Source organism: Uranotaenia lowii, chromosome 2 (assembly GCF_029784155.1).
Source record: "Uranotaenia lowii strain MFRU-FL chromosome 2, ASM2978415v1, whole genome shotgun sequence".
Lineage (NCBI taxonomy): Eukaryota > Metazoa > Arthropoda > Insecta > Diptera > Culicidae > Uranotaenia > Uranotaenia lowii.
Window position 1 is genome coordinate 176,931,384 of NC_073692.1, and position 16,314 is coordinate 176,947,697.

The window sequence follows — 16,314 nt, forward strand, 5'->3', positions numbered from 1 at the left end:
CTGCGGAACTCATGGAGTTTGTTTACCAACAAACCACTGAACAGCTAAATTGTATGAAAGAAAAGCATACATAAATGAAAAGTAAAAAATAAACTTCTAGAACGAAGTATTTGCTAAAATTAACATTTATTTATTTCCGATACCCGTTTAATAATTTCACGTATAGCCTTTTTGAAAATCATTAGCGATTCGTTCCTTAATTTCATGGAGGACTCAGTAAATGAAATGAAATGAGTGATATTTGGCTGATCAAGTAACTGATCAACTCGATTTCGATCAGGTTTTATAATTCTTTTGGTTTTTTTTAATGGTTGTTAAACCATTTCTTTCTTAATTTTAAAATAAAAACAATATTTGAACAATTGAATTTGAATTTTTATTATTCTTCAATTTATTCTCTTTTAAGTCCTTAAAATCTTCCACTGTAGGGTCTAATTTCCCACCATGCATGTATCCACATTTTTTAAATAATTTCGTTGGGTTAAAATTACCGAACGAAGCAAAGCTATATGTCCCGAGCTCTATAGTATTTGCCTTCGTTCCTTCTGAATATTTTTTTTGCATCTCGCGCTTGACTAGGCCGAAAAGTACCTCAATCGGATTAAAAAAGCTAGCAATTCAACTTTCCCTGATTTACTTACAAACATTCGATAATTTTCCAAACATGATTTGTGACAAACTGGTCCTTCGGTGCAGAATGTTTCCAAAATACCATGTTGACCCAAAAAACACAGTAGGTTTTCTTACAATTCACCTCGAAATATTATTTTTTTCCTCCAACCCAACCCCATATCCTCTGGATCGTAACATGTTTTTGTTATCTAGAGCAACCTCATTCAAAAATAATGAAAATTTAGGTCATCCCATGGTATTAGCCTTAGCTCTTTTAACACTAGAAGGACCGGCAAATTGAATATACCTATTCGGACCGTGACCAGTCAAAATGACTGGTAAAGGAGAAATTTTTTCTATCAAAATATTTTTAACTTTTTTCTTTTGAAATTATTTTATTATTAATTCAATATCATTTTTGTTATAAAATTGAAATATTTTTTCACCATGGGTGCCCGGAATCACCTCAGTTTGGCATAGTTGACGAATGCGTGTATGTCATAAAATGAATATGTCCAATAATTATCAAAAAATTAAAACACATTATCAATCTAATAATAAAAACATGTTAGATGGCTATGGTTATTGATCATGGGTGCACGGTTTCACTTCAGTTTTGTTTTAGTAGATATTTTGTAGCATCCATCACTCTGAAATTTTTCAACTCCATGCCTATAAATTATACCTGATATTGTAGGTTTTGAAGCATATTTTTTATATAAGTAGAGCAATTTACCATGGGTGCAAGGATTCACCGCCATTCATCCAAATTCAATTTTTTGCATGTTAAAGGCAGTGTTCTGAATATCACTCATTTTCAATGAATGTTTCTGATTGCACTTCGCACCTGAACGTACAGCGGTCGGGTTTCGTTATTGATTGCTACTGGACCTACCCGATCATCGATCGTTCAATTCATCGCTAAAATACAGATCACCTCGCACGATGCTTGCTGTCAAAACAGTGCAGCACCATCATCAAATTGGAATATCACCAATGCGCAATGCATATGGCGAATCTTGTTGGTCTTCGATCAGGAGTGAATGGATCAGGCTGTGAGTGAATGATACATGAAGCCGATCATTAGCGTATTTTGTTTGATTTGATATAAAGCAAATTAATAAATTTATTTGTTGTTATAACGTTTTTTAACATCAGTATGATCAAAATCAAATTGCAGTTGTGTTTGTGAGGGAAAGACGTTCACTTTCGCCGTGTTTTTCAATTTTTACAAGTTCTCTTATTAAAATGTCGTACGTCACGTTAAAACTACTGAGAATTTATGGTGTCCCGCACAACTGTTTGATTTTTCTCGTCCTGCAAAAAATAATTTTGAATTTCATATAATTCAGGCAGATACTGAGTGAGCTACATTCAGAATGGATCAGTTTGTATCTCACTCATCTCCGATATGCGATGTTTGCTGAACCGATGATTCTGAATGATGCGACTCGGTTTGCATAGCTGATAGGAGCGCTGATCGAGATTGCATACCAGCCAGGCGAAGCAGTAGCGAGAGGCGCTATCCCATTATACAATCGGAATGTTTCCAACAGGAAACGCATCCTGAGTGTTTGTTTTGATTGATTTTCGGACCATTGGTTAAAGGTAAAGAATAAAGACTTTTAAAGATTCAAATGAAAATTTTTGTTATATACATGGTTCTTCACTATGGGTTCACGGATTCACCGCGTTTTAATCAAATATTGGACTTTTTGCAATTTTTTAAAAAGCATTATTACAAATCTTAACTAAACCAAAGTCGAAAGTGTGTCTTTCAAGTTGAGACATAATGATTTAAATAAAGATTTTTATTTTAAGCTCCGTTTTTTCATTCCTGGAAAAGAAATATTTCAATTATATCTTGAAATAATAAACAGGTGTTTGCCATCGTATATTTATCTGATAAGATCTGATCAACATTCAAGAAATTGGAAAACGGTTATCATGGATCGAGTGAATTTAAGGAATTATATGCATCAAGTTATGTCATGCGACAGAAAACAGTGGAAATAAAAATAATGAATCAACATTGTCAAATGTACACATTGATTTGTTTTTCCTTAAAAGTGTTTCGATTGACTAATGTTGCATTTTAAATACCTGTCATATCACACTCAAAAATATTTTGTGTTCTGAAGCAAGTTGAAAACTATTTATTTCTGTATAATTAACTACGGTGAATTTACAGCCATTCCGTGCACCCATGTTGATATATCTTAGTGCCGATGTGGTCTATTAGATAGACTGGCGTGAGTCTAGTCTAGGTATGCCAGGTGTACTGGGTTCGATTCCCGGTATCGGCAAGAAAACTCTTGGGTTCAAACCCCGTAAGTTGCCGACAGGTAAGATGTGTTTCCTTTTATAATAAGAATGTTCAATAAGAATGTTCAATCAGTTGCCAACTTTATACACGGGTGCCGGAAAACCTGTAAGTGAACTTGCATTGGAAATTTGTCGAACCTAATAATCTAAGAATTTATGTGAATACATACTTGGGCAGAAACTGCGGTGAATCCGTGCACCCATGGTGGATAATCAACATATAAAAAATAATCAAATATAAAAAAAAACATTTAAATTGTTCATTTTCATAGCTTATGTCTCAAATTTGAATAAATAAGTACACAATTCATTAATATTTTACTCATACTAGTTAAGTATAAAACATATTTATCACCTAAAATTACTCGATTACTCTAATGGACATGTATTAAAACTAACATAACTTTTACAAATCTTGATGAAATTTCGCCAAATTTTGACAGAAAGTTTGATTATAGTTGAGCAACAAAACAGACAAAAAAAATTGGGAGTCAAGTGCTTGAAGCGCCACACAGCGGCCAATCCGAGAACTTTTTCTTCAAATCTTCACGACTTCGCATCGAAAATCAATAATTTCATAACGAATGACACAATTCTGCCCACCATAAATCAACTAGAACTCATTGTCTTGAATGTAGCTTGCAAATGAAACCAAAAGCAAGCGAAAAAAAATTTATCATGTTTGAGTTATAGGGTTGTGAATTTTACCAGTCATTTTGACTGGTCACGGTCCGAGTGTCCATGGCGAAATTTTTCTCGCTTACTAAAAGAGCTAGTGAAATAAAAAATACACAGTTTTGTAGAGATTCAAAATTCATGAAAAGTCGTATTTTTTGCGAATTTTTAAAGCGAAGTATGCAAAAGATATTCAACAAACAAAGTGTCCAACCAGTCATTTTGATTGGTGCGGTCTTTCTAGTGTTAAAAATCGCATTATCTCATCTTTGCAGGCTTTTCCAGGTTGGTCCAGCACTATGGTGTATTTTCCAGATTGATGAAGGAGACATTTTCATACAGAATTCATTTTCACACATCACCTTTCCTTCGTTAAAATGTAGTGTAGGGTTTTGACGATATAGTCTAATAAGTCATTGTTTCTTTTCGGTAGAAAATTTGATTGCATCACGTTCATGTTGCTTCCGGGGAAACAGTTTATCCTCTTCATACAAGTTTATCCACGTCTAAATGGTGGATATATATTTATGAAACATGATAGATATCTTCTTTTTAGACAAACCAAAAAAAAAGTAAGGAGTGTATTCGAAAAAATGCAACTTTTTTTGTGAATAACTTTTGAATGCCTGGATGGTAATTTTTGAAATTTTCAGTGAAGCTGCCTAGTAATGTAATGTTAAATTTTGCTAAGTTCTGTCAAATGGTTTTGAGATTGCGTCCAACGAAGAAGTTTTCCTGCCTTTTTTTTGGACACCATGTGCGCCATCTATAATGTTTACTTTGAACCACTTCTTTTTCAAATCAAAGATATTTTTATCACGTTTTTAATTTCCTTCCTTCCACCTTCAAAATTATCCTTCATTTTTCATTTAGTCGAAGTTATGAAAAATTTAGCCAATTGTTCTCTTTCGGCACAAAAACAACACATTTAACTTTTTATCACTTCACCACAGTTTTCGCTTAATTGCACAATTCCAGATCCATTCAAAATAGAGTATAAACTTTGTGGGACCTAGGAAAGTGCTAGGTCCCACAAAGTTTATACTCTGAAGTCAGGCCTGTTCAGGATTTTGCTCGATGATGCCCAAAAACATTTGTCCACTAGCTTCTGTATTTAACGTTATCTAAAAAAACAACTCGATAGATTGTCATCATTCTTGGTTGCAACGAGTCACAGATGCCTCACATTGTTTGGAAGATTTGAAACATGTTTTAAAGTCTCCCCAAGAAGATGGGAGGGCTGCAACTCGTTTCTACAATCAAAAAAGTTGCTGTGAACTACAGGCTTTCAATTTCCATTCCTTTTTCTAAGCATTACATTTGTAGATTGCAAACGTTTATTTTTAATTTGAAATTTCACGAAGTTCTGTAAAAACCTGCCTGCATATGTATTAGTAGGCCAACCAAAAAAAAGGTATATAAATTCCACAGAAATGTATAGACATGTTTTAAAATATTAGTTTTCTAGAAAAACTTTTGATTTTTAAACTCTGAAAAAAAATATAAAAATGTTCACCAAAGTATTTACAATGCATTCAGTGTATATGCGAATGGGAAACATATTTTTTACGTGAATTTTTTTTGAGTTGAAAAATTGCTTTTTGCTAAGTTCCTTACAACTGCTTTTTTTTTGGATCTAAAATAAAGCACCATTCATTACAAGTTGTAACAAGTCTTTATTTAGCATATTTTTAGAACTACATTTGAAAAAATGCATTCCTAAATTCGAGTATTATGCTAAAACACTGCTAAATTGCAAAAGAAAAACTGCCTCGTAGTCAGAATATTGAAAGCTTTTGAACATAAATTTTACTAACTAAACAAGTTATTTCAAAGAAAGCGACTGATAACTTATTCAAACAAAAAGGTTCCTCCATTTTACATAAATTGTAATTTTGTTTCAAATCCTATCCTATCGTTCGAAATTTTTTACCCTGTGTTTACACGGGTCTGTCGATTGAGGTTAAGCGCAATTTTATACCTTTTGATCTACCTATCTTGCCTGCAGGTAACATATTTGTCTACACAAAACACGAGTATGGCAAACTGAAAAGATCAAGAATCTGCGGTAAAAAGGTGAACGAAATCTTAGCACACAATATTTGACATATTGAAAAATGTTCAACAAAGTCTATTTATTCGAGAAAAGTCACAATATATGAATGAATAACAAGAATATCATAAGTGTACACACTCAATATTCGCATTTACCGTTTTTTCTTATTTACCGAGTTTGGACCTGATATGTCTTTAAATATTTAAATAATGCCAATTCCTCGGATATGCAGTATTAAAAAATCCGTACCCTAAAGACCTGTGCAAGTGACATGTGTAATTTTCCTATATAGGTTTTCGTGCCATTGGTGCTAACATCAGTTAAGTAATTCGTTTTGTCCGGCTATAGACAATACTTTTGGAGTTGCGTGAAAATCACGAGTTACTACGTGAATATGGTGGAACTTAATTTTGTTCTAATATAGTTTTGTGTTCATAATATTGATACTGTTCGAACCAGTGGAAGATCCAATATTTATAAAAATTGATTTTTGAAGTTAATGCTAAAAAACCTTAAGTGTCTGGTAGTAGACAACTTCCCCTTACATTTATCTTGAATTCAAATTAGGTATATTTGACAAGATCTTGTATTCATATTATTTTTATACTTGAAGTAGCTGCTCAAAAAATCAGTAACCTTATAGACCCTCGTCATATCTGACCTTTGAAACTCCCACGGACTCCCATTTGGTCTCCATTTTGGGAATCACGTTGCAGCAACTCTTCACAGCAAAGTTACACTCGGCAACAGCATGACTGACCAATTTGTAGCTGGTAGCAATTTAATTTGTATATTTCTTATAACCTATGTTTCCTTATTCATCTTTTTCTTCTTCTTCTTCACCCCTTTCCTCGACAGGTTACTCTGTATGCAAGCTGTGTCGAAAAGTTGATAGAAGGTGCCCTGAAAGGTTACAACGCCACCGTTTTGGCCTATGGACAGGTATGTAGAGAGACACTTTAGAATGATTTATCATTTGACTAGTCGTGGGGGGAAACTTGGCTGCCGCGTTTTCGCCGCTTGTTGTTAACATGTTGGCGTCAAGACGATGAAATCGATTGGTTGAATTCGAATGTCGATGTTGACACCCGTGTTGAAATGGTTCTTTTTCTCTCTGTCTCTCTCACTTCCAGACCGGTTCCGGTAAAACCTACACAATGGGTACCGGGTTCGAGCGGGACCTCTCGGAAGTGCAGGAAGGCATCATCCCGCGGGCGGTCCGGCACCTGTTCGAGGGTATCACCCAGCTGCAGGAAAACCCGTACGACGACGATGGCGTTTTCCTCGGCTCGCTCCAGTTCAGTGTTGCCGCCCAGTTCATGGAGCTGTACAACGAGGAAATCATCGACCTGCTGGATCCGTACAGCAAAGTGAGTGTGCCCCTCGGTTTGTAACCAGTTGTAATTAGGGTTTCCATGTGCGATGAGATCGCAATGCTTTATTTTATGAATTATTAGGAACTCGTGGCGTTTTAGGCTAAACTTGAAGAATATTCTGTTCAAATATGTTATTAAAATGCAATGCCGAGGAAGATAAAAAAGTAGAAGAGTTAAAAATTTACCGTAAACAAAAAATTTCATACAGCATGACGAGATATTTTTTTATTTCCTAAATAACATAGAAATGTATGGCTATGACTCAACTACTGTTTATCAACAGTTGTTTTGCATAAAATCGCCCTGGTATAGGCTTTAAGTTTCTTTTTTTTTCTTCTGAAACGGTGATTTGAATTCAAACGACTTTTGTAGCAAATGATACGCGTTAAATATGAATTCGCACAATAAGCGATTTAATTCTCTCTCACATATTATAGGAAACGCAAGAAACACACCGGATAACTTAATTAACATCGATCTAGACTGAATAAATGAACAATAGGATATCGATAATTAGCTATTGTATAAAATGCATTTTGTGTCGCAATACTATTTCTCGCGCGAGTTTTTCATTACGTCGAATGAAAAAAGATGTAAACAAACAGTTTTATTACGAAAAAATACAAAAACTGACATAAACTAGTCACAATTTCTTTCCATTTAGAATATTTGGAGCCAAGCCAACATATTCTATATGTGAAACACTAATGTTAAAGTTGTTTTGATAACTTTTTCAGTAGTTTTCTGTGAATTCTTACGATGTTTCATACGACGTAATGAAAATTCATGCGAGATTTATTATTTTACTCGAATGAAGCCCACTTCGTTCTGGTTTACAGTCAATTTTATACGGAACTCGGTAGAAATTACATGTAAGTGGGTGATGTAAAATGTTATCGTATCTTTTCTTTTTTCACCATTACGGAAAATTTGTCTGCTTTCCAAGGAAATTAAATTAAGGTTCTCTGGTTTTTGAAGACCAAACTCCCATCCGTCCCAGATTTTTTAGCCGTTAAAGTTTGAGGAGTGCCAATTTTACACTCCTTAGGCTATGCTATGATCATTTAGTATCCGGGCACTTTATTTCGGTGATAAAATACGTTACTAGAGCTCGGATATTTAAAATTTTAGCAGTTTTGTGTTTGTTATGAAAAGGACTATCTTGCCTATTTTTCAGATTTTTAAGTTCACTTGTGTTGGAGATGTTTACGATGCAAAAAGACATAGTAAAAATAATTTTGCACAATCGCTTCGGAAATTCTTCATTGTCTACTTGAAAACTCATGAACTGTTGATTTTGTTTCCTTTTTTTACCCATAGGGTTAAGAAGCAGGGCCGTAGGAAGAACCGACTCATGGGGGGAGGGGGGTTTTGCTGACTGATTTTTACGTATGATTTTTTGCCCAACAATGCCCAAAAAATTAAAACAAATTATGTTTGTAACTATATGATTATTCATTTTTAAGTACTCATTAATGGTTTTCGTATGAAATCGTTTAAAAGTGTTTCTAAACCTACAGGGTGAACTGAATTTTCATAATGAAAACTTTAAAAACAAAACATGGAATTTGCTTTCATCGATTGTTGAAATTGTTGAATTTGTTTAAGAGTCTGGTAAATCAAACGTATTCGATTTGAGCATAAAATAAGTTCTTTTCAGGGTAGCCTTCAATTTCATGAAAAAAACTTATTCTTTACTCAAAAACCTATAATTAAGTTATCATTAGGATCTAAATTTGATCCGTTGATTATTATACAATAAACAATAAACAATAAAAATCAAAAAAGTCCAATTTTCCGAACTCTATTGCAAATTTCAAGGTTCTAACCTTTGATGAATATATATAACCTTTTCCAAAAAAGTAAGAAATATTTTTTTTCGGATCAAATTTGCTTGATGATGTTTTCACCAAATTTATGATGTTAACAATGCACGGAGAAAATATAAAATTGTTTGCAGATTTTTTAGGTGAATATCAGATAAACATTTCTTTTACAGCCAGTATTTTGCATAATGAACCAGTACAATATCCTGTGGATGATGTTTTTATATTTTTTTTGTATAAAACAAAACTTTGAAAATTAACTCAAAGTCTACCTTTTTTATATTTTTTATTTTCAGCTAAATTGTGTGTACAAACTAATTTTGATTAAAAAATTTTAAATCTGAAAATTGAATTTACAAACAAATTTTTAAGTTCATGTTCTTTAGAATTCCTCAAAAATTAAGTGTTGATTGAAAACTCATTTACAAGCTTAATCTTTTTCTGAATTTTGAATCTGAATTCCGAGCCTGAATTTAAAAATTGAACTTTGAACCTGTTTCCTAATTTCTATACAATTTCTGAAATATACAAAAAATACGATTTGTGAATCTTGATTCCAGATAAGAATTTTACGAGCCAAGTTTGAGGGCACACTTCATACACTTTTTCCCCATTGCACGCTGTATTTCTTGTGCTTCTCAACTGATCTCTACGAATCTTGCAGTATCGAAAATCTTGTAACTAAACTTAAATATGCATCTCAGACAATATTTCTCTACAATCATTTATGATTTCCAAAATCGATAACCAAATTAAAAAAATGAATGCTTCAGAATTAAATAGACTGTAAATTAGCTATAAAGTTCTCAAAAAAAAAAATCACTTAGTGAAGGTGCTAAAAAAGAACTTAACTTACTAGCAGAAATTAAGAGAATCCAATGCAGCAGAAGAAGGGTATTGTATTGGCAATGCAGTTTAAATTCTTTTTTGTTTCTTCTATGAAACCAAGCCTACCAATAGTTGTTGTGCCAATTTATACAGTCTTTAAAGGAAATTTTTCGCTGAACAACTTTGTCCAAGAACGTAACTTATCTTTTTAGACAAAAAAGTTATTAGCTGTTGATTAGGGGTTTGTCTTTGGCATTGAAAAACAATCAATTCAACTAACAACAATGCTGGTGCCCAAGGTTGCCGAAAAAAAATCTGTGTTTTCGAGAAAAAAATCAGACTTTTTATGATTTTACCCAAAAATTCTGTGATGGTTTTCTGTGATGCTATTTTCTTCAACTTCATTGAAAATTCATGATAAATTGGATCTTTTTAACATTCTAGTTGGGAAAAATCAATTAACATAACAAATGTTATCATAGTTTCCTAATTCAAAGTAAGAAATCTAAATTTAATATTGAAAAAAAAAATATAATTTTGGAAATCCATCCAAAATTCCAAAATTTTGTGAAATCTGTGAATATTTAAATATTCTGTGTTCTGTGACACAGATTCTGTGATGAATTCCTGATGTCAGTTTAATTGATTGTGTTTTAATGCCAAAATACATTACTCCTATTAAAAAGCTAATAACTTGAAGTTACGTTCTTGGACAAAGTTGTTCAACGGAAAATTTCCTTTAAAGTTAGGACTTTTAGTAGGCTCTGTTCCTTAGAAGAAAAAAAAATTGGCTGATATGAATAAAGCTCTAGTAATTGCTTCTGCTTTTTCGAGCAGTTTTATGAGTCAAACAGTGTTCTGAATATCACTCATTTTCAATGAATGTTTCTGATTGCACTTCGCACCTGAACGTACAGCGGTCGGGTTTCGTTATTGATTGCTACTGGACCTACCCGATCATCGATCGTTCAATTCATCGCTAAAATACAGATCACCTCGCACGATGCTTGCTGTCAAAACAGTGCAGCACCATCATCAAATTGGAATATCACCAACAGGGATGGAAGAAAATCTCTTCTAGCGACTTTTGAGCAGGGAGCGACCAACCGTAGAACACATTCAAATCGCCCTAGCAAGCGATGCTCTCTGCTCTGTTACTGTTATGTGGGGAGATCTCCGAGAGTGGCGAGTTACCACAATCTTAAAAAAGCAAGATAAAAAGAAAGTCCTTGATGAGCGCACTCGTTTTGCCTTCCAATATCGTACGTACGGATTGTTGTGAGTGGTTGCAACAAAATGCGAATCTCTAAACGTACAGATCTTGACTAAGCACAGATCGCGACATGTACAACTTGCGATCGGATCCCATCATAGCGTTAAGATTGTAATTTTTTGGAAGATTTAAAGAGTAGCTCTTGCTCGCAACAACATTTGTGTGTTGCTCGGTCGTTTGTTTGGAGTAATACACAACAGCAATTAATTAGATAATAAGCCTTGGAATGTTATACAGCAAAAGATGAAAAACAATCCAAACGATGAGGGGAGGGGGGGGGGAGAGGCGGAGGGTTGTGGGTGGAAAACTGGGTGAAAACTTTTGCAAGAAGTAAAAATCTACAAAAAAATACACAAAAATGAAAGAAATTTCGAAAAAAATTGAAATAGTTTAAAAAAAATTGACATTCAGAATCTATTGACTTTATTGACTTTTTTAGTATTTTGTGTTGAAACAGTGTGCTAATTTTCAGCACTGTTTTTAGACTTCATTTCTGTTTGATGCCCGATGGTTACCGACGAAATTGAAAAAAAAAATTGTATGCAACTCGTTGCAAAAATCGAATTTTTCATCACACGGTAACCCTCGTTAGATAAATCCTCGACTCGTGCTGAAAATCTACTTTCCGCAACTTGTAGCACAAATAAAAAAAGAACTATTTGAAAAAATCATTGAGATTTCAATTTCTGAACTACATATTTACGTTGGCTTAGGTGCAGAATGTTAGTTACATCATTCTGCACCTAAGCATTCTGGCATTTTTTTAAATTAGTCAGATTTAGCTAAAAGAAGCACTTCTCAACACTGCTTTTTCCATATGTAATCATTAGTATTAACTGGTTGTATGTTATACGCTCCAGGGTAATTTTAGTAATTATGAAAAACTGTTGTTTGTAAATCTTTAAAACTGCAGTTTTTAATCAAACACCTCGATGCTTGATTTTTATGTAAGTGTATTAAATTCTGTTCCATTTAAATAATACATGGGAACAACATTATCGGTGTCTATGTTGAAAACCTGATATTGAAAGAATTTCGCATCCTGAATCCAAATCATGTGTGGATATTAATAAAATCAATCAATAATAACTTATGAAACAACAATCTTTAGAAAAAAAAAAGAAACATTAGCATGGTTGAACATTCTTTCAACATTAACATATAAACCAAACTATGAAAAATTATGCAAGAGAGACCCTTTCCATTTTTTTCTAAGAAGTCAAAATTACCCGCGTTCTTAGAGAAAGTTTATAATCCAATTAAAACCTTTTATTTGAGCTTGTTCGAATCATTCTACAGTTTTACCAAAAAGTGCAATGAAATTTAAATGATTTTACTTGTTTTTTTTCAAGTGTTGAACTTTGAATTCCAGATTTCAGATCTAGTAGAAAAAAACTAATTGTCCATTCAGCGCTTTTTAATTATTCTTGTCACTTCGAAGAAAGGTGAATTTGGTAGCGTTGTGTGTCTCATTTTAACATACACATTTTGTGTATCTTATAATAACATATGTGAATAGGTTTGAGCTGATTTTTGGGTTTTATCAGTTAAAAGTTATTTCGATAGAATGTCGTAAAATAAACGGAGATATTTCCACAAAAAAGAGTTAGAAACCAATCAAGCAATTAAAATTGTACCCTTATTTTTTTACGGTAATTAAAATCAATTTGAAATAACTCAATTTAGTTGTATAATTAATAATCTGATAAGATTTTGACTCTTTTATGCCAGAATTTTGAATTAAAAATGCATATTTAAAAGAAATGAATAATGACTTAAAGGTTTCTACGAAATTGATGTGTTTGTATTTAAACAAAAAAGTCTAATAAAATTTTTTGTTTGATTATTTTGGTTTTTGCAGATCTAGATTATTCATTTTTTCGAACTTTTGTTTACCAATTTTGTAAGACGAGTTCTCATACTCGAATATCCACTTGCGATATGAACTTCTGAATGTCAGAGTAATTAAATTGTTTAAATTGAATCAAAATTTAACCTTTTATTGAACATAAAACAGAATAAGCGACTTTTTGACAATTTCAGATTATTTATAAAAAATCTTTTTTTTTATGTGGACATAGGTCCATATTGGACCATTCTTCAAAATCATATATCGGAGAATCTTGAAAATCACGAAGTCTTGGCGAATTCACTAAGAAAGAAAAACAGATATAGGCATGTAGACACGATTGTAGCCCAAAATTCATTTTAATGTTAAATTTGAATATTGAAAATTCAAACAATTATTTGAAACTTTAATTGATTTAAAATTTTGATGGAACAAAAATTTAAATCCTTCATTAATAGTAATTCGTTTCAGAAGAAGAAGCGTCGTGGTCGTAGGAAATTCGAAATGAAAATTAAAAAGAACATGCGATACTGAAAATATCAAAGTCAACAGTTTTTTGCAAAAAATTCACACATTCGTATATTGGTAAAAAAAAAACAATCCGTGTTATTATATTCATAACAATATAAAATTTAAGATTTTAATTCATATTCGCATTAACATTACAAAAGTAAGCAGCAGCTTTCATTTTCAAAAGAGTGCTTCTGATTGATTATGTTATAAGAAGTTGTAAATTTATGAAATAAACATTATTTTTAGGAAAAATTTAATTATTTTAAGAAAGTGTAGCAAAGCGCATTGGGTGTGCTAGTATACAATAAACAAAGAACACAAAACATTTAACAAAAAAAAACCTTTTCATAAGTATTTAATTGGTAACGGTTCCACGTCTCGAAAAAAAATCTGTGAAGTTTGGTGGAAGATTTTTATAAATATGGGAGTTTCATGAAAAAGAATTTTAAAATCTAAACAGACTTGATATTTAAAAAATAGTATAGTAAAAAGGTATATTAGAGGTATCAAATCAAGGTTTTAATAAAGAAAAACTAGAAATATCAAACACAAACTGCGTTTAGAAAAAACGAATATGTTCTTCAAATTTAGTCGTTTGATATCACTTCGTATCACGGAATCATAAAATCATCCTAGTTTAATTCAGAAAAGTTTAATTGAGTTTTCAAAGTGTTAACAGTTTACAACTTATTGAGCAAAACTTTATCTTTATGTTCATATGTAGCGAACTGGTGCTGATACCTATTCAAAGATTTAATGAAATATCATTAAATATCAATTAAATGAACATTCAAAAAAAGAACACTTTCCCGGTGATTTGTGGAAACTTCCAACTTCCTGGCAAAGCTTTGAATTCCCGAAATTTTCCGGATTTTTCCTTATTCTCAAGCACCTTATTTTAACCAATTGGATTTTATTCCAGTTTTATCAGCTTCTGCTTGGAGCTTTCAATACAAAAGTTTAAAAAAATCATAAATATCAATTCAAGCTTATTATTAAAATAAGCGCTATAGTGATCTAAAACAAAGTAACAAATTTTGAATAAATCAGTTAAAACTCCCATGTCCGTGCGCTAAGCTAAAAAAAAATTCTTCAACATGTGCCGGCCGACAGTTGAACTTCCATCCACGTCGTCTGGATCCGTATGGATCTGTGTATGTAAGACACTCACTCTCAGCGAGCCAAGCGTACGTTGCGATTGGTCAAAGTTCGCTAGCAAAAAGGGTAGCTCTCCTCCCCGAGCTACACACAGTCTCAAAATGTGTTTGTCGGTATTCAACCATCATCGTTTCAATAAAGATCTTCTATCGAGGGGATATAATTTTGCTCTCGGTTTGTACAGATCGCGACTTGTACACTTGACGACTAAACGTTTGTCGGATCAAAATCCTTTCGTTTCCATCCCTGATCACCAATGCGCAATGCATATGGCGAATCTTGTTGGTCTTCGATCAGGAGTGAATGAATCAGGCAGTGAGTGAGTAATACATGAAGCCGATCATTAGCGTATTTTGTTTGATTTGATATAAAGCAAATTAATAAATTTATTTGTTGTTATAACGTTTTTTAACATCAGTATGATCAAAATCAAATTGCAGTTGTGTTTGTGAGGGAAAGATGTTCACTTTCGCCGTGTTTTTCAATTTTTACAAGTTCTCTTATTAAAATGTCGTACGTCACGTTAAAACTACTGAGAATTTATGGTGTCCCGCACAACTGTTTGATTTTTCTCGTCCTGCAAAAAATAATTTTGAATTTCATATAATTCAGGCAGATACTGAGTGAGCTACATTCAGAATGGATCAGTTTGTATCTCACTCATCTCCGATATGCGATGTTTGCTGAACCGATGATTCTGAATGATGCGACTCGGTTTGCATAGCTGATAGGAGCGCTGATCGAGATTGCATACCAGCCAGGCGAAGCAGTAGCGAGAGGCGCTATCCCATTATACAATCGGAATGTTTCCAACAGGAAACGCATCCTGAGTGTTTGTTTTGATTGATTTTCGGACCATTGGAGTCAAATACTTTGAATGGCATGCATATTTTTATTCCAGAGCTAGTTGAAAGAAAATGTTCTACTCTGCTGTTTCATATCTAGTTGAACAAATGTTTTCAAATTTTGCCATTCTAAAGTTCAAGCTGAGTAAAAGCTATCGAAGCAATTGCTATTTTTTTATTCATACCACCTTTTGAGTGTTCAGAACAAAATAATTAATTTTCCAATACTACATGAAAGTTCAAATTTACTCATGAAAACGTTACAAAGGTTGTTCAAGGTTGTCAGCCACCATCGCAAAGACTTTTTTGTAAGATACGAATTTTCGGTCTTATAAAGTTGTTCAGCGGAAAATTTTCTTGAAAAAACTTTTAAATTTGCACAAAAATCATAAGCGGGCTCGGTTCCACAGAAAAAAAAGAATAATGTTGGTTTATCAGAACAAAATAATTAATTTTCCCATGCAAACATGAAAGTTCACATGCAAACGTTACTTAAAAATTCTGTAAAAAAATATGGATGAGTTTTGAACCTAAACGAAGCTTTTTAGACTTCAAGGCTTGACTCAAAAATGACCCCAAATCGACTTAGTCTACTATATCTATCATTGACTTGACTATGATATTGACGAAAACTCCGGTTTGGGGATTCAGCGACAATATATGTTGCAAATGGTGTGAAAATCGGACCTTTCAATCCCATCACAGTTGTTTTAGTCACAGAAGAGATATTCGATCTAAAAGTTCGTAATTTTACATATTTTGGCATCATTTGATTTTCCGTTTTTCGCGGCATTCTTTCTTGTTGCACTTCCCCTTCCCTGCATCAAAATCATTTCTCAATATGTTTTGCCTTAACTTTAGAATTCTCAGGGTGGCCACAACATTTTAATTTTGAAATTCCCGGGTTTTTCCCGGTTTTCCCGGTCAAAAATTCAAGGTTTTCCAGACTTTCATTATCTATTTTCGTCGGAATATAGC

At 33.0% G+C, this 16,314-nt stretch overlaps 1 protein-coding gene across 5 annotated transcripts in view; it reads left to right on the forward strand.

The window, feature by feature from the left end:
- Positions 1 to 16,314, forward strand: part of LOC129749574 (kinesin-like protein KIF21B) — a 198,020-nt gene that overhangs the window by 137,502 nt on the left and 44,204 nt on the right. For all 5 annotated transcript variants that reach the window (XM_055744598.1, XM_055744600.1, XM_055744602.1 and 2 more), the window contains exons 5-6: positions 6,527 to 6,610; positions 6,802 to 7,038. In XM_055744598.1, coding sequence (XP_055600573.1) covers positions 6,527 to 6,610; positions 6,802 to 7,038 — 321 coding nt within the window. The remainder of the gene's footprint in view (positions 1 to 6,526; positions 6,611 to 6,801; positions 7,039 to 16,314) is intronic.